The following is a 19,003-nucleotide window of genomic DNA, read 5'->3' on the forward strand; positions in this document are numbered from 1 at the left end:
ACAGCAACTTTTATGCCGAACTAATATATTATTAATTGTACCTGTGCCACTTTTTAAAATCTACCTAGGTCTATATAAATAACGTGGCAAACGGAAGAAATTTGTTATTATAGTATTTTTTAGTCAGTTAACATTTTTGTACTGCATTTTAATAAATTATTTCCATTATTATTAAACTTATATTTCATTACTAACGTTCCAGCATTAATAAATATCACTATCAATCGCCCTCTATATTATTAATTTTAAAGGTAATTAAAGGTATTTTTTTAGTCAACATTATAAGGTAGTGTATATTAAAAATATACAACAAAATATATTACAAAACATATATGTTTTGTAATAATATACTTAAAACTATTTTAATAGCCAAAGGAATAATTAATATAAGTGTATCTGACAAGAAAAGAAGAATAGAAAGAAACACATACTGCATTATACACAGTAAAAAGAATGGGATGCCAATTCAAGTCTTTTTGAATCTGGCAACTGTGCATATTTAGCCGAGCTACAAGGCAGTCGACGAGCCGTCGATCCAAAACCGAAAGTTCAAAATTTCTAATTATATTCTGATTATGACATTGTCGCGCCATCTAGTATTCTATTTGTGCAATTTTAGCTCTTTCATTTCGAGTATTTTTCTGTTGCGTAGCTAGATATTCTGTGCTACAAGTAAAGTGGCGAATCTTTTATTTTATCACCAGTTCGCCAATAATATTTCGTAGCGTAGTTGCGAAATGAAACATTTTTCAAACTTAATGATTGTTTATTCTAACGTTAATTGTACTTTATTTTTAGAAAGTTGGTACTCTGTGACACCGGAAAAGGTAGCGAAACACGCAGCTGAACGATGTAGTTGTGACGTCATCGTAGACGCTTTTTGTGGGGCCGGCGGAAACTCAATACAGTTTGCTTCGACTTGTAAAAGAGGTAATAATTAATTTAAATAAATGTTTGATAGATGTTACTATTTTAATAATTATTGAGTTTAAATTGGTGGTCTCTGTATTTGTACCGGCTGATTTTCATAAGTGGCACATCTCTATACCTTTTATATTTTTGCGGATAAACGATATTTGGTATGTTAGTATGTGACATAAATCAGGATTGATTGACGTACCCAATTAGTTTCGGTCACTTCCTGTTTCACAGGAAATTACTACATTTTTTGATTTTGAAATGGTACTTTCCGATATCGGTCCTCTTTCCTATATGGTCCTTCGATATTTTTTTACTTTATTTGATAGAAAATGACTTGAGATGATTTGATAGATTCTGAATAGACTGTCAACTTTTGATATTTTCGCTTAAAGAAAAATAGTATTTAAACTTCAATCTGCAGTGCCATTGCTGTGTTAAAGCCACTAATCTTTAATTAAGGAGCATTAGAAAAATAAATTTGATACTGTAATGTTTTTTCGTTGCGTTTCTTGGCCGGTTAAAAGATGCCCCAATCATATTTTTAATCATAACTCAATGTTTTCAAATGGAACGAGGGTGGCTCATTAGCATAATTGGAAAAGGAATTTTTACCTAATAATAAGGTACCAAATATTTTCGGTATATCGAATCAAATTGTCGTTATGAACACAGCCATTGTACTCTATATTGAAATTTAAAATACTATTTTTTAAGCGAAAATGTCAAAAATTCACATACGATGTGTCATTCTATTTCAGAATGCCATTTTCTATCAAATGAAGTAAAAAAATATGGGGGGTACCATTTAAAAATTAAAAATTGCAATAACCTGTCTGAGAACATGTGTATTAAATGCTCTACCTCTAATTTTTTTCCTTTTGCAGTCATAGCAATCGATATCGATCCTAAAAAAATCGAACTGGCCAGAAACAACGCCGAAGTGTACCAGGTGGCCGACAAAATCGACTTCATAACTGGCGATTTCTTCCAACTGGCTGACACCTTGAAAGCTGACGTAGTATTTCTCAGTCCACCTTGGGGTGGACCAAGCTACCTGAAAGAGCCAGAGTATGACTTGGAAACCATGCTGCAACCTTTTTCGTTTTCGAAGTTGTTCGCTGCCGCTAGTTGTATATCGAAGAATATAGCTGCTTTCTTGCCGCGAAACTCAAATACTTATACGGTAAGATCCGATTGTAATTAACTTTGTAATATTTTTAACCATTATGTTCTGTCCAATGGGGGGATCTCTGACCATGAGAGAGAAATAATGGAATAACTTTTCGCTAGTAAGTAGTAAGTGACTATGTAATATATGTACATACGTGTAGTAAACCGATTATTTATGAAATTTACTTAAAATTAACTAATTATATACTTTTTCTTGCATTTTTTTATTTACTACTTTTCAAAGATTAAAAGAATTTAGATACAGGGTGGTCCGAACTGTATTCCGGAAACTTCGGCAGCATATTCTGCAGATAAAAATAAGTAAAAAAGTTCATATAAAGGTATGTCTTAAAATACTTAGTTTCGGAGATGCAGGGTGTAGAAGTTTCATTTTTATTTCAATTTTTTCCGAATAATTTCTGAAGTAACTTCAATATTTGGATGAGAATTGGTGTCTGGGAGTTTTTTGACATAAGAAATTTGATGATATCCAAAAAATGACAAAAAGTACAGATATCCTTCTTGGACAGATTTTAAATTTGTGCTATATTAAAACTAATCTTTTTTTTACATATCAGAATGTAATAATATTTTATTATATTACTTAATTTTAGTTAGTACATTGTGCTGGACCTGGAGGAAAAGTGGAGATCGAACAAGACTTCATCAACAACAAGCAAATCGCAATCACAGCCTACTATAATGATTTAGTTAAAGAATAATCTATCCTAGAAAAATAAATACCTATATTATTGTACTGTAACGAGTATATTACGTTAAGACACTGGTGGTTCAACCGATTTGCTCAATCTGTTCACTGTCACAAGTTTCACAAGAGTTTTTGATTTTTTTAAATGTACCAAGAATGCCAAGTTATATACAGATTAACTTGATTTTTCCACCAGTCGTTTAATCTAATACAGGTCAGATCAAAAGGAAATTTCGTCAAATCAACCATGTTATTTTGGAACATTTTGCAGATTGTCAAATATTCCGAAAGATCAAATTGGCTTTCAACATTGACACAGCCATAAAAACTATTTTATCATCTAAAGCCTGCTTTATTAGCTTTGTTCGGGTTCTTGTTATTACCGATTCTGAACCGTTCTAGAACTGTGATGCGTATGCGCAGAAGAAAATATGAAGACATTATTTCATTTGCGCATGCGCTGCAGAGTTCTAGGACGGTTCAGAATCGGTAATAACAAGAACCCGAAAAAAGCTATTATAAACGCTTTTCTGTATGACCAATAAGTTTTATGATCAAGCTGGCGTTGGATGTTCACAGTTAGCTAAATTTTAGTGTAATTTCAGATAAGACTTCAATCTGTCATTGTCTAAAGTTCTCTTCATTCAAATTTTGATCAAAATTCATAATGCAGGTATCGTTAAACAGCAAAATGTTGTTTTTATTTTATTCAGAATATTGAGGATATTTCTTTTAAGTCCAAAACATTTTTAGAAATCTTATCTGATATTATTTTAACTCCTTAACAAACTACATGTATAATCAATATACATATAGAGATAAGAAATAATATTTTATTTATTTTTAGGATTATTGTTAAGATATAACTCTTTTTTCAATATTTTTTAGTTTATGTCGCAGTAGACAAATAATTAGACAATATATTTTACAGTTCTCTTGGTTAGAGTACACTTCATTATAACTTTTGATCATACTACATTATAAGGATCTAACATTGATAAGATTCTTATAATTATTGCTATTATAGGTATATGAAGGGTAAGGCAAAAACTGACGATATCTATTTTATGGAATTTTTAAGTAACACATCATAAATTGTAATTGAATATTATATATATATATTATATTGAATATAACAAATAATGTCCAAATAATAACGTTTACAGTAATAAATTTTTGTATCTTTAACATGGCATTTGATAATATTAAATTATCGTTTTCTCCGTAAGTCGGTTTTGTGACATCGTCGGTTTTCCCCTTACCCTTCATATGTGGTTGATTTTATCGTTTTTTTGGTCAAGCAGTATAATATGGAATACAGATGGAATATATTTGAAACTGTCGCTAAAACGATGCGTGTCATTTCCTTGTGTTCACGTTAATTTATATCGGTCTGTGATCACTTTCGTGTAGCTTTTAGGTGTAATGCAAAGTAATTTGTATTTACATTATACGTATTCAAACTCCTTTTGTTTTTATAAATCCCCCAAAATGTTCCCCAATATCTGTTCAGTCCCAGAATCGTTAATTTTAAATATTTAAATTTTGAATTTATTTTGTTGGTAACATTGCTTTGTAAACTTGACCGTAGTGATGTGATATCGATGCGAAACATCGATATTAAAAGATCGTCGCGGAGTAATCGATAAAAATTACCCAATACTAGTTTACGGTTGGTATCATTAGTTACTTATTCAATGGTTGGTACAATGCCGTCTCTAATAGAACAGCCTTGGGGCGAGATTTATGACGTCACGCTAGTTAGATACTACGGATTAATAAATATGTTGTAGAATACATGGAAAACATAATTATTCCTCAGATTTTTGGTTTGTATTTTAAAAATTGTATAGTTCACATGAAATATACATAATATACAGTTAATAACTACAACATATATACCTATTTATAGTAATAAATACTTTGGCAAATAAACTATGAACCATACAAATGCAGCAAATGTTTTACAATATACAAATAATGTATTACATAAGATATTGGGTAAAATGTAAATATATTTTAAATTTTGTGGTTTGAAAATCGATCTAATTTAACAAAAACATTCAATATCTACTAATAGTGATGTATTATTATTTGCATTCACAAAATTTATATGTATATTTTGCAAGTATCAATGTTCGAAAAATTATATTTACAAATAATACAATATCATCTAAAAAAGGCGTCAGCGATGGCTATGAAATGAAGATCGCTGGCATTTTATATATAAAATTATTCTAAAATTTTTGATTTTCTTGGGATTTTTTAGGTTCGGGGAAAAACGCTGATTTAAGTTTTCTTTTGGGTTTCATTATTTTTATTTGGTTTAAAAAAAAACGTTTTGGCTAACTATAGCCTTCATCAGTGTTGTGTCATATGAAAAAAATAGTGTCGAATATAATCCAAAAAATTACATATGAAATATTCACATCACATAATGTTTACTGCAATTAATAAACTAATATAGACTTATCAAAAGATGACCACATATTTTTTAGAATTATTATTCTTAACAGTAAAACTATCTACATTCATTATGGAGACTATGGAGTACACAGTAAACATTATGTGGTGCGTGGTGTGAATATTTTATATGTAATTTTTTGGATTATATTCGACACTATTTTTTTCATATGACACAACACTGATGAAGGCTATAATGTTAGCCGAAACGTTTTTTTTTTAAACCAAATAAAAATAATGAAAAACCAAATGAAAACTTAATCAGCGTTTTTCCCGAACCTAAATCCCAAGAAAATCAAAAAATTTAGAATATTTAGAAACAAGGTTCAAGAATATCAAATTTTCCAAGATTGTAAAATTCTAGTTAATTTTTTTATGTGTACAATTATTTAGGGAATGTCATCGATGTTCATTTCCAAGCCAACTAGACGCCGATTTTTTTTTCGATGATACGGTATAATTCTTAAATAAAATGTAAATAACATTCGACCAATTAAAACAAAGAAATATGAATTTCTTAGTATTTTTAGTAACACCTTTATTCTTAAAACTTAATTTTGTATTGCAAATATACCAATTTTATTGTTATTTTATTCATATTGTATTCAGCCATCACTTAAATATTTGATATTAATTTGGTATTATAAATAATCGACACTATTCAGTAAAAATTACTGAACAAATAGGTATATGTTATGCTTTACATACATTATATTATCAAACAAAAACACATTCTTCATTTAAACTTTGTCATTCTTGTCTTTACAAAAATCTTTTTTAATTTTGAACTCAAAATAATAATCTTTTTCATGGTCTTTAATACACATATTCTTTATTTTTCCCTAGATCATAATACCTACTTACGTGTTTATCTTATGTTTTTGAATCTATCGAAGCTGAACCAACAACACTTGGAGTGGAGATTCCACAATATGAATAAAATAAACATAATTGTCCAGTTTTCTTTAATACCATCCTGGGAGAATATTATTTTTAAATTTATTTAAGATATTTTCAATAGAATTGTCTTACATACATTATATTATCAAACAAAAACACATTCTTCTTTTAAACTTTATCATTCTTGTCTTTACAAAAATCTTTTTTAATTTTGAACTCAAAATAATAATCTTTTTCATGATCTTTAATACACATATTCCTTATTTTTCCCTAGATCATAATACCTACTTACGTGTTTGAATCTATCGAAGCTGAACCAACAACCAAACCAACAACACTTGGAGTGGAGATTCCACAATATGAATAAAATAAACATAATTGTCCAGTTTTCTTTAATACCATTCTGGGAGAATATTATTTTTAAATTTATTAAAGATATTTTCAATAGAATTGTCTTGATTTATAACTCGTACCCACTTTTCTTGCTCTTCCGGATACTTTAAGCTGCCTAGTATAACTATGATCCTTTCCACCAGGAACACAACAAAGATGAGGCATAGCACCAAAAACACACTCCACTTAAGCTTTATTGATGAATTGTTGAGTCTTAAAAAACACACACAAAAATCACGATAAATAAAAAATTTATGGGCACTTTTAGGTTAAAGCACTTAACAAAACGTGTAATATTTCGTGTTTTTTTATGAGAAACAGATTGACCATCATAGTAACCATATATCTGGTAGTACTTTATGTCACTTAAACACCAAAATAATTAGTTTTTTGCACTACAATAACAAATAATACCAAAAATCAACCGACAAAATATGAATACAGAATCTAACCCAATATCTAAGTATGTACAGCTGATGAAGTAAACAAAAGTCCGCCCGTAGGCTGATCTTTTATAGAGGGCATTGGTTGGTACTATGTATTATGTTGTCATTCCCGATTTTTGACACTTGACACTTCGTTAATCGATTGTTTTTTTGGTTGCGTTGTGCCGGTTTTTGGTGTGATTTTTTACTGGAAGAGAAATTAATTTAAGCGTAACAGTTGGAAAATTTTTGCAAGGAGGTTTTCTGGCGACTTGAGCAAGTTTATATTTAGTCGTTGATAGTCATGGCTATGAATTCTTCACAAGTTAAAGCGGCCCATCTTCAACAGCAACAAAACAACATGGCGGGACCAGGAGGAACCGGTTGGCCAAGACGAAATAGCCAGAACGCTGCACAAGAGACGAAATTCATTGCGCCCGTAGTTGCTCCTCCATCAGCAGCGATTAATAGGATCATTAAAGTGTAAGTTTTTTTGCTCTTTTCGAAAATTAGCACTGACCATGTTCGTTCCCCGCCTGTCTGAGAACAATGAACTCTAAAAATGTTTTTTTTTTCTTTAACTAGGTAGTTAGGTACTCAACTTTTGATTATTACATGTATTTCAGAATTATAAACATAACACACATTATCACAAACAAATACGATAAGTTTATTTTTAACCAAAATATTTGTTTTATTAAAGGTATCCGTTAACAAACTACATATTTGCTACCAAAGAACATCTTTTTGAAAAAGATCCCTCTGTACCAGCTAGGTTTCAAAGAATGCGCGATGAATTTGAGAGAATTGGAATGAGACGAAGTGTAGAGGGTGTTCTATTAGTACACGAACATAATCTTCCACATGTTTTACTACTTCAGTTAGGGACTACCTTCTTTAAGTTGCCAGGTGGCGAGTTAAACCCTGGCGAAGATGAAGTTGAAGGTTTAAAAAGATTACTGACAGAGGTAAGTGGAATCATATATATTTTCATTTATTTGTATGTTTTTGTAAATGTAATTATGGTGGATAAAATTTATTTTGTATTGCGAAGAAAGAAGAATGTTAATTAGTTAGTTAAATAAAACTAGTTTGTTATTTGTTAAATAACTTTTATATTTTATTAGTTCTGTTTATTTAATAAATAACAAATTATAGTATTTGTAAACTCAATTTTTGTAAAAGAAAAAGAATAGAACATTTTATTGTAAGGTTTTGTAGATTAACTAACTGATTTATTTTTTTCTACTATGTTTAATATACTATTAAATATTAATACAAACTTATTGTAGTCCGTTTCTAATGAATTTTACTATATATGAATATCAATTTTACTATAAAAACTAACTTGAAAAAATATAGAATTAAGTTATTTTAAGCATTAAAAATATTTCTTTTCAAAATTTTCTTATTACTATATATCAGCAACTTTGTATACATAATTGTAATTGTTGCTGGATATTCTTAAATCAGAATATATAAATATAATTTATTTTTATTGAATTTTTTAGAAAAATGCTAACAAATTTGGTATCTATTTTATTAACATTGTTACAATAACAGTAGATGTGAAGTGACAGTCTGTGTAATATTGTAACATTGGATTAAGTACATATATTGATTGTGATATGTTTTTTTTAATTCTATTTCAGATATTTGCAAAAATATTTGGTTTATCATATAAATTTATATTCACAGATATGTATTTTATGTATAGAAAGAAACTAATAGATCAAAAAGAATATATTTTTTAAAAATTATAAAAATTTGATGTGTCAGTTTACATAATTTTGATTTTGTCATAACAGAAACTTAATAATTATATTAGTTTTAAAAATTATGAAGTATTGAAAGATTGTTTTAGTTACATTTGTGGATTTGTGTGTCTATGGATTAATTATACTATAATAATTAATTATATTTTTGTACCACAAGTTTAAGTAAAATTCATATTTATAGAAATATATTTGATTGTGGAAATAAGCTATCCTTTTTAAAATTCGATCTTAATATTATAAATTACATATTATTTTTATTCCTACTTATTAGTTGCGTACTATTGATATACTAATGATATAATGTACTTTATGATTATTTCTCTTTTTATTCCTTATTCTTATTTAGTTTTTATCCAACTTTGTGTAATATGGTTTAAACATTTCATATTACCAGTTATACATAAAACTATATAACAATTATCGAAAATTGTTTAGCAATGAAATATATACTTTTTATAGTTAACATCTAAATATGTGTAAAATTATTAAAATAATTTTTTACCTGATTTCGGTTGTATAACTGTAATTTTGTCATATATAGCGCTAATTTACACCATTTGTGAAAAGTACAAATCAGATTATGAATACTATATATGAGTACTATAAATTTATTAATACATTTGGAGGTCTATTTTAAATACTAAATTAAATAAGTTGAGTTTTGTAATCTGATTGTGATGTTATGAGGTACAGTTATAGTCATACATATACTAGGGCTACGAAAAAAAAATGAATATGGGATTTTTACTAGTTTTTTTATATTTTTCTTTTGTGGAATATACTGTTTCAAAAATAAGGTAATGTCTAAAAAGGACTATCTGGACTTCCCTTAATGCATTAGATCCTAAAATATGTTTTAAAGTAGGCAAACAGCTAGAGATAATTGTATTTACTATTTACTAGGTTCTTCAATATATTTTTATTTTCACCTGTGCAAATGGGTAAAGATTAAAAAAATCCTATATTTGTGACATTATACCTACCTTTTATTTAAATACCTGTTAAGTTTCTGCTTACTATGATCCATAATTAAATTTTTATATTATGTGGTAATACAAACAGCACTGTGATTTTCTAATCACCCACGCATTAGCCTCAAATCGTAAATATTTTCAAAATATTTAGAGCTCTGAAATATCTCTAAGAGGGATTCTCTAAATTTCTTAAGATTTAATTCACTAATTTTGCCAATTTTTTTGATAGGTTTTGAACATCAGTAATATTTTGTGCTTTGTAAATTTTTTTGATATAACAACTTGAGACATCTTTTTTTTGCAACAGGTTCTAATGCAAAATGAATGAAAAAAATACAAAAAACTTCTGTTAAAAATCCCATTTCTATGTACAATGTGATACTGTATATTTTTACAACTTGTCAAATATAGGATGACATCGAGTTATTATTGCTACCGTTGAGAAGATTTGCCAAATATGCTTACAAAACATAAACACATAGCTTGAATGTCTAGACCTAGTAACAAGTTATACCCAACCTTTTAATTTGTCAAAATAAGACCGTTTCCCATTTCTAACCACAAATAACGTTTGTTTTTCAACTTTTTTATTGAGTCATCCAATTAGTTAAAATTTATAACATTTATCTTTGTTGTAATTTCAAGATGACCTTATCTGTTAAAACATAAATATATTTTTTATTTAAAAAAAATATATATTTGGAATATAGTCCTTAACACAAAACAGTTAAAATTACTTGTCTAAATACAAATAATAAAAATTGCTTCATACAACCACCAGATTCGAGGGATGAGCAATGGTATCGATAAATTTGCATATCATCCTATATTTGACAAGTCGCGAGTACGTCGGTAATGTTGGTAAGCGGTACTACGATGATGTATTTCGGGATGAACAATGTAACTAAAAATAAAAATAAGCAAGGCGCACACACAAATTTATGGTTCCGCCCCTTTTTTTCTGTGGCATGTTGCAGACGCTCAGCCACATGGACGGCGCTAAGCCGGATTGGCACGTGGAGGACATCATCGGCAACTGGTGGAGGCCCAACTTCGAACCGCCCCAGTACCCCTACCTTCCGTCGCACATAACCAAGCCCAAGGAGCACAAGCGCCTATTTTTAGTGCAACTGCCAGAGAAGGGTATTGTATTCCATTGTAATTTTGTAGTATCTCTCTATATATGTATTTATTGTCGGGTGATTTTGGAATCGTGTCGAGAAGATTGTATTAGTTTTTCCGTTTTCGGTATTATTTTTGGAATTTATTTTTCTTATTTTTTTTGGCGGGTGGCAGAATGAAATCAGGTTGAAGTTGCGCGTCTACCATATTTATTTTACTTACAGTATAACAAGCAAATTATAATTGTCATGACATCTTTATTAGTTTTCCTAGGCATAAGTAAAGTTGGTTTTTGTGCTTTGGATAAGAAGATTAAGGAAGGAGCATATCAAAAAACTTAGGTCAAGTGCGATAGGCCAAAAACGCCCGACTTATTCCGGTTTATCATCAGTGCCGTTCTAATTTTATTCAAAACGTGTAAAAACATGATGGTAGACTCAATGATTTGTTGTTTATTTTACGTTGTCATTAAAGGTTGGTAGTTATTAAAATTGTTATAAAAATATATAATTTTAATATATCTATTCCGTTACAATTGAAAAATGTTTCTGTACTATAATTGTGAGTGCACTGTATCTAAAACCGATTTTAACAAATTTTTGTACAAATTTTCCTCCCTTATTTTTTAGGGGATGCATGTCCAAAATTCGCTTTCATCGCTTAAGGGACCTCTGTACAAAATTTCATTCTCCTATTTCTGGAATGGGTTTTACATAAAAAAATTATACAAATTTTTACCCCTAGTTTTACCCCCTTAAGGAAGGAATCCAAAAATCGCTCTAATTATTCAATTACGCTACATAAGGAACCTCTGTGCAAATTTTCATATTCCTGAACAGGATTGTTTCAGAACGTCCAACCCCTCATTTCAAACCCTAGAGGGCGAATTTCCAAAAATTGCTTCTTAGGCGCAAAATTTATACTTCTAAAACCGATTTTAACAAATTTTTGTACAAATTTTCATCCCTAATGGTAATATGTAATTTACACAACATACTCACGGGGGCGCTTCCGTTTGTTTCGTTTCATGAATATGTAAGTAGTCAAAGGTCTAAAGAGGGATGTTTTTTGTTATAATGTAAGGGGGTCAGATAGATTATAGATGTGTCTTAAGCATTAAAACATTGATTACAAATGTTGGATGTGCATGTAGTATATTAAGGCGAGCCAAAAAACTAACTTATGGAATTTATGAGTTAAAATGAACCTAATAATCGAGAAAAAATATATCCTCGGAAGACGGGATTTTTAGCTCAATTTAAAAAGGTGTCGGTGAACATTCAAATTTTTCCATTTAAATAACACGTAAAAAAATCTTTTTCCATTAAATTTACGATAAAAAAATTTACATAGCGGATTCTTGTAGAGCATAAAATTTCTTAAAGCCGCGTCCAAGCTACTCGAACAAAACGTTCGCGAACATATATAATTCACACTATATACTCGTAGCAGCAGGTCGTAAACGACGGCACAGCCCATCGCATCGGTCTCGAGGACTGAGGTGCGGGGAAGAATACGACAACCAGTTTGCTCTATAGATCTAGGATGCGTTTAGGTAGTCGCTGTTTTTTCGAGTGCCCGGATTTCGAGTGCAAGCATTTTATTAAATAAATTAACCGGTAAACAGTTTAAGAACTTTTGTCGTTGAAGAATCAATATTTAGCGGGCGGAGGGTTACAGGGGTCTTTTGGTAGATTATTCGTTATAGTGTATTTTTAAGACCTGTATTCATTTTCAGCCGATGCTACCAGGTCTTTCTCAAAAGGGGCTCACTTTTTTACTTTTTTATATTTTCAGATAATACAACGAAATTTGGTTTGTTAGTATATGACATAAATCGGGATTGATTGACGTATTCAATTACATTCGGTCGCTTCCTGTTTTACCGGAAACGACTACAACTTTGTATTTTTAGATTGTATCCTAAGTACTTTTTTACTTTATTTAACAAAAAATGACATTCTGAATAGAATGACATACCATACGTCAATTTTAGACAATTCCAATTAAATAAAAATAGCATTTTAAATTTCAATCTAGAGTGCCAAGACTGAGTTAAAACTATTAATTTGTAATCAAAGAACTTTGGAAACATACATATATTTGATGTGTAATTTTTTTTCATATCCTTTCATGGCCGCTTAAAAGATGCCCAAATCATATTTTTAATGATCACTCAAATTTTTCAAATGGTACGAGGCTGGCTCAGCATATTTGGAAAAAGCATTTTTTACGAATAATTTGGTACCACATACTTGGTATTTAGAGTAAAATTGTCGTTACATTTATTCACGGCCATTTTTAAATTGAAAATGTCAAAAGTTGACATAATATATCATTCTATTTAGAATGTAATTTTCTATCATATACGGTAAAAAATACCGAGGGTACCATTTAAATCAAAAGTCGTCATTTCCGGTGAAATAGGTAGTGACCGAAAATAAATGAAAACGACGATCAATTCTAATTTATGTCCTATACTAACATACCAAATCTCGTTTTTTATCTAAAATATTAAAAAAGTTATAGAAGTGGACCACTTTTCAGAAACACCCGGTATATTTATTTCTATAAATGTAATGGTAAAATTTAATTTCCGGTGTCAAACTTCCTATTAAGTAGTAATTTTTAATTTCAGAATCCCATAATAATTCCGGTTTTTAATAAAAATAATCATAAAGGTCTTTAATAACAAAAATGAAATTATATGGACGAAGTCTAGCTACTAGCTATTCACGCTTAACCCACAATAAAATTAAAATTATAAAATCTTTTCTTTGTGTAAACAAATTAGTTGTAAATGTTTTTCACGATCCCAGTCAATAACTGCGTCTCCCATTGTCGAATACTCGGCAAAAAGTAAAAATCACAGATGGACGCCCGCAATTAAATGAGACCCTTCCAAGTGTCCGGTACAATGTCCGCCGAAATGCACGCCGTTCGCTCTAGCATAGGCAGACGCGCGCTCTAGCATAGGCAGACGCGCGCTCTGGCGTACAAGCTAGCCGTTCGGCGCTCCGCGCTCCTTAATAGGCCTAGGCTAGCTGTACTTGTTGGCTTTATTATTTATAAATGTACCTATATCACAATTTTCACTTAGTATCTGTTTAATTATATATGTTCGCGAACATTTTGTTCGAGTAGCTTGGACGCGGCTTAAGAAATCGTAAATAAAAAATAAAAAGGTTAGTTTTTTTGGCTCACCGTAATGTCTATTTAACAAAAAATGTCTTGCTTTAGAACGGCTCTTATATGTTTTTATTTTTATGAGTTAATAGGTGTTTTTCTACACTCAAATGTCAAATCTAAGTGATGAAATTATTGTTCTATACATGCTGTTATAATTAATTATAAGTTATATGGAATTACCATGAGTGGGATAATTCAAAGTAAATTTAAGTGGTTTTAGAAATACATTTAGTGATATGTTTGTATTTTATCAGCATTTTTATTTGTTTTATTGACATCTAATGTTAGTGTCGATTTGTTTTATACACAGGAAATATGATGTATCAGAGATGGTTATTTTTTAAGCTAGACGCGATTGGCTGTTGGTATATAATATAAAAACATATTTTTCTTTGTAAATTTTATAATATTTTGTATATTCATAAATTAAATCGGGTTTTCTACAAATAACCTGATCTCATTCTGTTATCCCTGATTTAGAAATAAAAGTTTGTGTATTTATATTACTACCATTTAATTCTAAGCAAGTCTTTTTAATTCTACCTTATTTTTATACAAGAACTGTATATAACATTGTAAATAGGAAAAAAAAACAGTGTTGAATTATTTAAAATTATGATACCGGTATTACTTTAACTGGGAGTTTTATATTATAATTTTATATATCATACAAGTACTGTATTTAACATTGTAAATAGGAAAAAAAAACAGTGTTGAATTATTTGAAATTATAACGGTATTACCTTAACTGGGAGTTATATTATAATTTTATATATCACTTAGGACTAGTGAAACTGTATTGATGACTGATTGTATGGTTTTCTACATATTTATATTTATTTAATAATAAAAAAAGATAGCTGTTTGATAATGTATTTTTTTCTTGACTTGCTATATATTATATTTTCACTGTAATATAGTTCTTTATTTCTCACTATTTATAGAGTGAATATAAGTTTAATCCTCAGATTAAAAATAATAAAAAGATACAGTACACCACCACAAAGCATTGGAAGTTTTGTCTTTGTAATATACTCTTCTCTATATGCTATATCTTTTTTATATTTAATCTATGGTTTAATCGATGGAAGTATATAATTTAATAATTTGCTATTATTGATTTTAATTGCATTTGTGTCATTTACAGCCACGTTTGCCGTACCTAAAAACTACAAGTTAGTCGCTGCTCCATTGTTTGAACTGTATGACAATTCTCAAGGATACGGACCAATCATATCGTCCTTGCCACAGTCATTGTGCAGGTAAACTTTTATTCTTTTTTTATTAATAATACCAAATGATCGAAAAAAAAACCGGCGTCCAGTTGACTGGGAAATGACGATCGATGACATTTCCCATATAAAATGACAGCGATCATTTGATAGCCATCGCTGACGCCGTTTTTTTTTTTCGATTTCTCATACGGTACTTTGATTACAAAAGAATATACAAAGCAATCCAAAACGATTGAATGAGTCGAATGTACTGATTTTGCTGATTTGGTTGGCAAGAATAGTATATTTCTACCCCAGAAACACGATTGAGGTTTTTTCGCAAAAATCTTCTTTTTTTTTGAACTTTGGAGTTTTAAAAAAAATGGAAATTTTTTTAGTTTTTAGTTAAAAAACATAATTTCTTTATAATATGGCAACATAGGTAGTAGATTAAATTTACAAGAAAGAAAACCCAGAAATGATCCAGTGGTTCTCAAAATTTAAGCAAAAAATATATTTTTTTTAAAATTCAAAGTAAAATAACTCTATTATTTGTGGAGATGTGCAAATTATGCATTTTACAACCCTCTATTTTATGCGAACAAATTTTGTTATATTATGCGCCCAAAAATGGCTCATTATGCGGCTATTATGCGTTAAAAAGTTACTTATTATGCGAAAAATGCTCCTAGAAAAGTAATTTTATGTTTTTACGTAAAAAAGTGCATAAAGGTCGGTATTTTCGTTAAAGGTGTTGATAAAGGTGTTGAAAATGGTTAGTTTTTTCAAAACTTGAAAAAAACACAAGATTTGACACACAATGTCATTTTTTGGTAACTATATAAAACATCTTAACAAGGTAACAAAAGTTTAATAATATTATCAAATATTAATCTCATTAAAAAAGCTAAAGAAAAAAAGCTAAGTTTCAACATGATCTTTGACAACCCAATCCGAACAATCATCTCCAAAATACATACACATCATAACTTCAACGTTTTCAGGAGAAAGTCTGCAACGTCTAGGGGAGAGAATATCTCCATAGGCTGAAAAAGCTCGTTCGCTATCGACATTTGCCACTGGGATATGCAAAACTTGCATGCAGTATGTAAAAAACTCAGGATAATTGGGTCTCAATCCTAACAGTACCTTGCATACAAAATCTGTTATCTTTATTTGTTTTGGAGTTCTGAACTGCCTCTTTCACTTCATCCGACATTATACCATGTTAAACTCTGAAATCAGCCGTAGGTACTTTGTGTAACAGATAGTGTTGTAAATGGAAATATTGGAAATTTCCAAACGTGTCTCGGAAATATTGGGAATATTGGAAATATTTTTAAAAATACTTAAATCTTGTCATTAACGATTCAAGCCCGATGTTTATTAATATATCTTTCATATTTTGTAACCCTATAAACATTAAACTTACTATAGAACAGTTTTACAAACATATAATATGGTGAATATATCGAGTTTGAGGATTCACCTACTTATTTGCAACCTCGCATTTCTACGGGGAAGTCCCGAGCTCGTAGGTGGTAGCGTAGGGGAATCCCTGATCGACATTCATTTTGCTGTAAAAGCATTTTGTGATATTAGAAGGGTAATTCAGAATAATCTTGTATTGTCCTCACTTGACGACAAAGAAAAATCCGAATTGTTGGAGTTTGTTGACAAAAGAGAAAAATTTGCTATTAAACTCATTCATTATGCTGCAGAATTACTAAATCCAAAATCACAAGGTTCTGAACTTGATGAAACCCAAATTCTTTCTGCCATAGAATGCATATACTTAATATGTCAAAAAATAAACTCAATATAAAGGAGCAAGAAATAATAGATGAAATAGCAGATTACCGTTGTAGAAGTGGCAAGTTATTTGGAAATAACTACATATGGAAAAGTAGTTTTGATAACCCAGTCTCCTGGTGGAAAGGACTGTGTTCTTCATCTTCATTATCACACGTAGCTTCACGAATTTTGATGATGCCAGCATCTTCGGCTGCCACGGAACGCAGTTTTAGCGTTTATAGTCATATTCATTCAAAAAAGAAAAACAGGCTTACTAATGATAGAGCCGCTAAGGTACTCTATGTATCCCACAATGAAAACTTGCTGAAGAAAATAGGAAACGGCAATAGACCAATTTTTATTTCCGATACTATTGAAGATTTTGAGGAAGTAGACTAGCAAGAAGATGTTACTGAATGTGATGCTGTTGACAGCGATGAAGATGCCTCTTGCTCGACTAGTGTGTCAAAAATATTTTTTTTGTACAAATTTAACCTTAATTTATTTTTTAATTTGAAGAATAATCCACTTTGTGTTTTGCGATGTTTTGTTATGATTTTTATAAATAAATATTTCAGATTTTCTTATTTTTTTAAATATTTCTTATATTTCCAATATTTCCAATGTTTCAGGAAATATTTCCGAAAATATATTTCTGGAAATTTTACATCACTAGTAACAGATGAATCTTTTCCTTTTCTTTTCCAATATCGTCACAAGTCACCACAACAATTTTAATTGGCTCAAACAATAGTCTTCTTAAATTGTAGAAAAAAGGAAAAAATGCCACTTTATGCGGTAATTATGCACTTTGCCCATTATGCTGCAAAACGACCCGATTATGCGTTATTATGCGGGGTGTATTCGGAAGGTTTAGTGATGACTCAGGTATCAAGTTTGAACCGTTTTAAAGCCTTTTTAAAAATTATGCAATTATGCGAGTGCATAATCTGCACATCTCTAGTTATTTGGACGTATTTGAAAAACGGTAAAGAGAAAATATGTTTCTTTTATCGAGATCTACCGGTCCTGAAAATATTTGTACTTATTTAAGATTCACCCTGTATAATATAATAGTTTTTATGGAAGAAATCTAAATATTTTATAAGTCTTTGATCTAATTTCATTAATTTTCAGATTTGAGTTCATATACATGTGATGTTTGAAGTAAAGAGCGAAAAAAAAATTTGGGAACAACAGGTGGTTTACAGACACATTTCCTTCATTATTTCCAGTTCAATTTTTTTACCAAGCTGTTTGATTTCTTTAAGACCTAGGTTATGTATTTTTTTTTCGGGGGATGAAACATCAAAGAAACATAAAAAGGCAGTAAAGTTAGATCTCAACATTAATTACTAAGATACAAATGGTATATTACATTTTAATAAAAAAACATTCATGAAAATTAATTTTAATTTAGCCGTTCATAATAAAATATAAATTTCATAAAATTAAGGAATGTTCCTAATTTGTCTGTTGTTACTTAGGAAAGCGAATACTGGCAGTTTACTGATTAACTAATTGTATAGGGACAGACAAATTAGAGAGAATTTTGAACTGTAATAAAAATAATAGATATAAGCTGTAAATTGTTTATTATAATAAATGTATAATAATAAAAACGGTGCTATTTATTTTAGAATAGAATATTTTTGTTTTATCAAAAGTAGGTAGCAGCTCTATTTTAATAGGTTAATGTTATTTTCAAATTCTGTAAGTTCCACATTTGGTAAGTTTGATATTTTATACTACTGTGCATTTATAGAATAAAGAAATAACGGGAAACCCTTTCATTTACTTCTTAAAAATGCGGACAGTTTCTGAAATGTTTAATTTGGCGCGTTTAATTGACTACAGCGCCATTCTTTTTTAGTGAGAATCTTTGGAACTGTCCTCTAAGCGATTATAGCGCCACAATACGGGAAGTTTCAAAAGTAGGTAAATGCAGGTT

The 19,003-nt window shown here is 29.7% G+C and overlaps 2 protein-coding genes across 2 annotated transcripts in view; both read left to right on the top strand.

Moving 5' to 3' along the window:
- LOC115889654 (trimethylguanosine synthase) overlaps positions 1 to 4,266 on the top strand; it is a 28,426-nt gene extending 24,160 nt beyond the window's left edge. Inside the window, exons 9-11 of the mRNA XM_030909711.1 lie at positions 799 to 930; positions 1,806 to 2,104; positions 2,706 to 4,266. Of these exons, the coding sequence (XP_030765571.1) occupies positions 799 to 930; positions 1,806 to 2,104; positions 2,706 to 2,813 (539 nt within the window). The 3' untranslated portion in view covers positions 2,814 to 4,266. The remainder of the gene's footprint in view (positions 1 to 798; positions 931 to 1,805; positions 2,105 to 2,705) is intronic.
- Positions 4,267 to 7,110: 2,844 nt separating this feature from the next.
- On the top strand, positions 7,111 to 18,408 carry LOC115889635 (cleavage and polyadenylation specificity factor subunit 5-like). Its single transcript, XM_030909685.1, has 5 exons — positions 7,111 to 7,464; positions 7,685 to 7,949; positions 10,711 to 10,876; positions 15,192 to 15,306; positions 18,190 to 18,408. The coding sequence occupies exons 1-5, from the start codon at positions 7,286 to 7,288 to the stop codon at positions 18,209 to 18,211; spliced, it is 747 nt and encodes a 248-aa protein (XP_030765545.1). The 5' UTR covers positions 7,111 to 7,285; the 3' UTR covers positions 18,212 to 18,408.
- Positions 18,409 to 19,003: the final 595 nt, after the last annotated feature.

Source organism: Sitophilus oryzae, unplaced genomic scaffold, assembly GCF_002938485.1.
Source record: "Sitophilus oryzae breed Bouriz unplaced genomic scaffold, Soryzae_2.0 scaffold_817_pilon_pilon, whole genome shotgun sequence".
Taxonomy (NCBI): domain Eukaryota; kingdom Metazoa; phylum Arthropoda; class Insecta; order Coleoptera; family Curculionidae; genus Sitophilus; species Sitophilus oryzae.

Coding starts and splice junctions, on each gene's coding strand:
- LOC115889635 (XM_030909685.1), top strand. CDS start 7,286: ATGGCTATGAATTCTTCACAAGTTAAAGCGGCCCATCTTCAACAGCAA. Junction 7,465..7,684: donor ATTAATAGGATCATTAAAGT/GTAAGTTTTTTT, acceptor GTTTTATTAAAG/GTATCCGTTAACAAACTACA. Junction 7,950..10,710: donor TAAAAAGATTACTGACAGAG/GTAAGTGGAATC, acceptor GGCATGTTGCAG/ACGCTCAGCCACATGGACGG.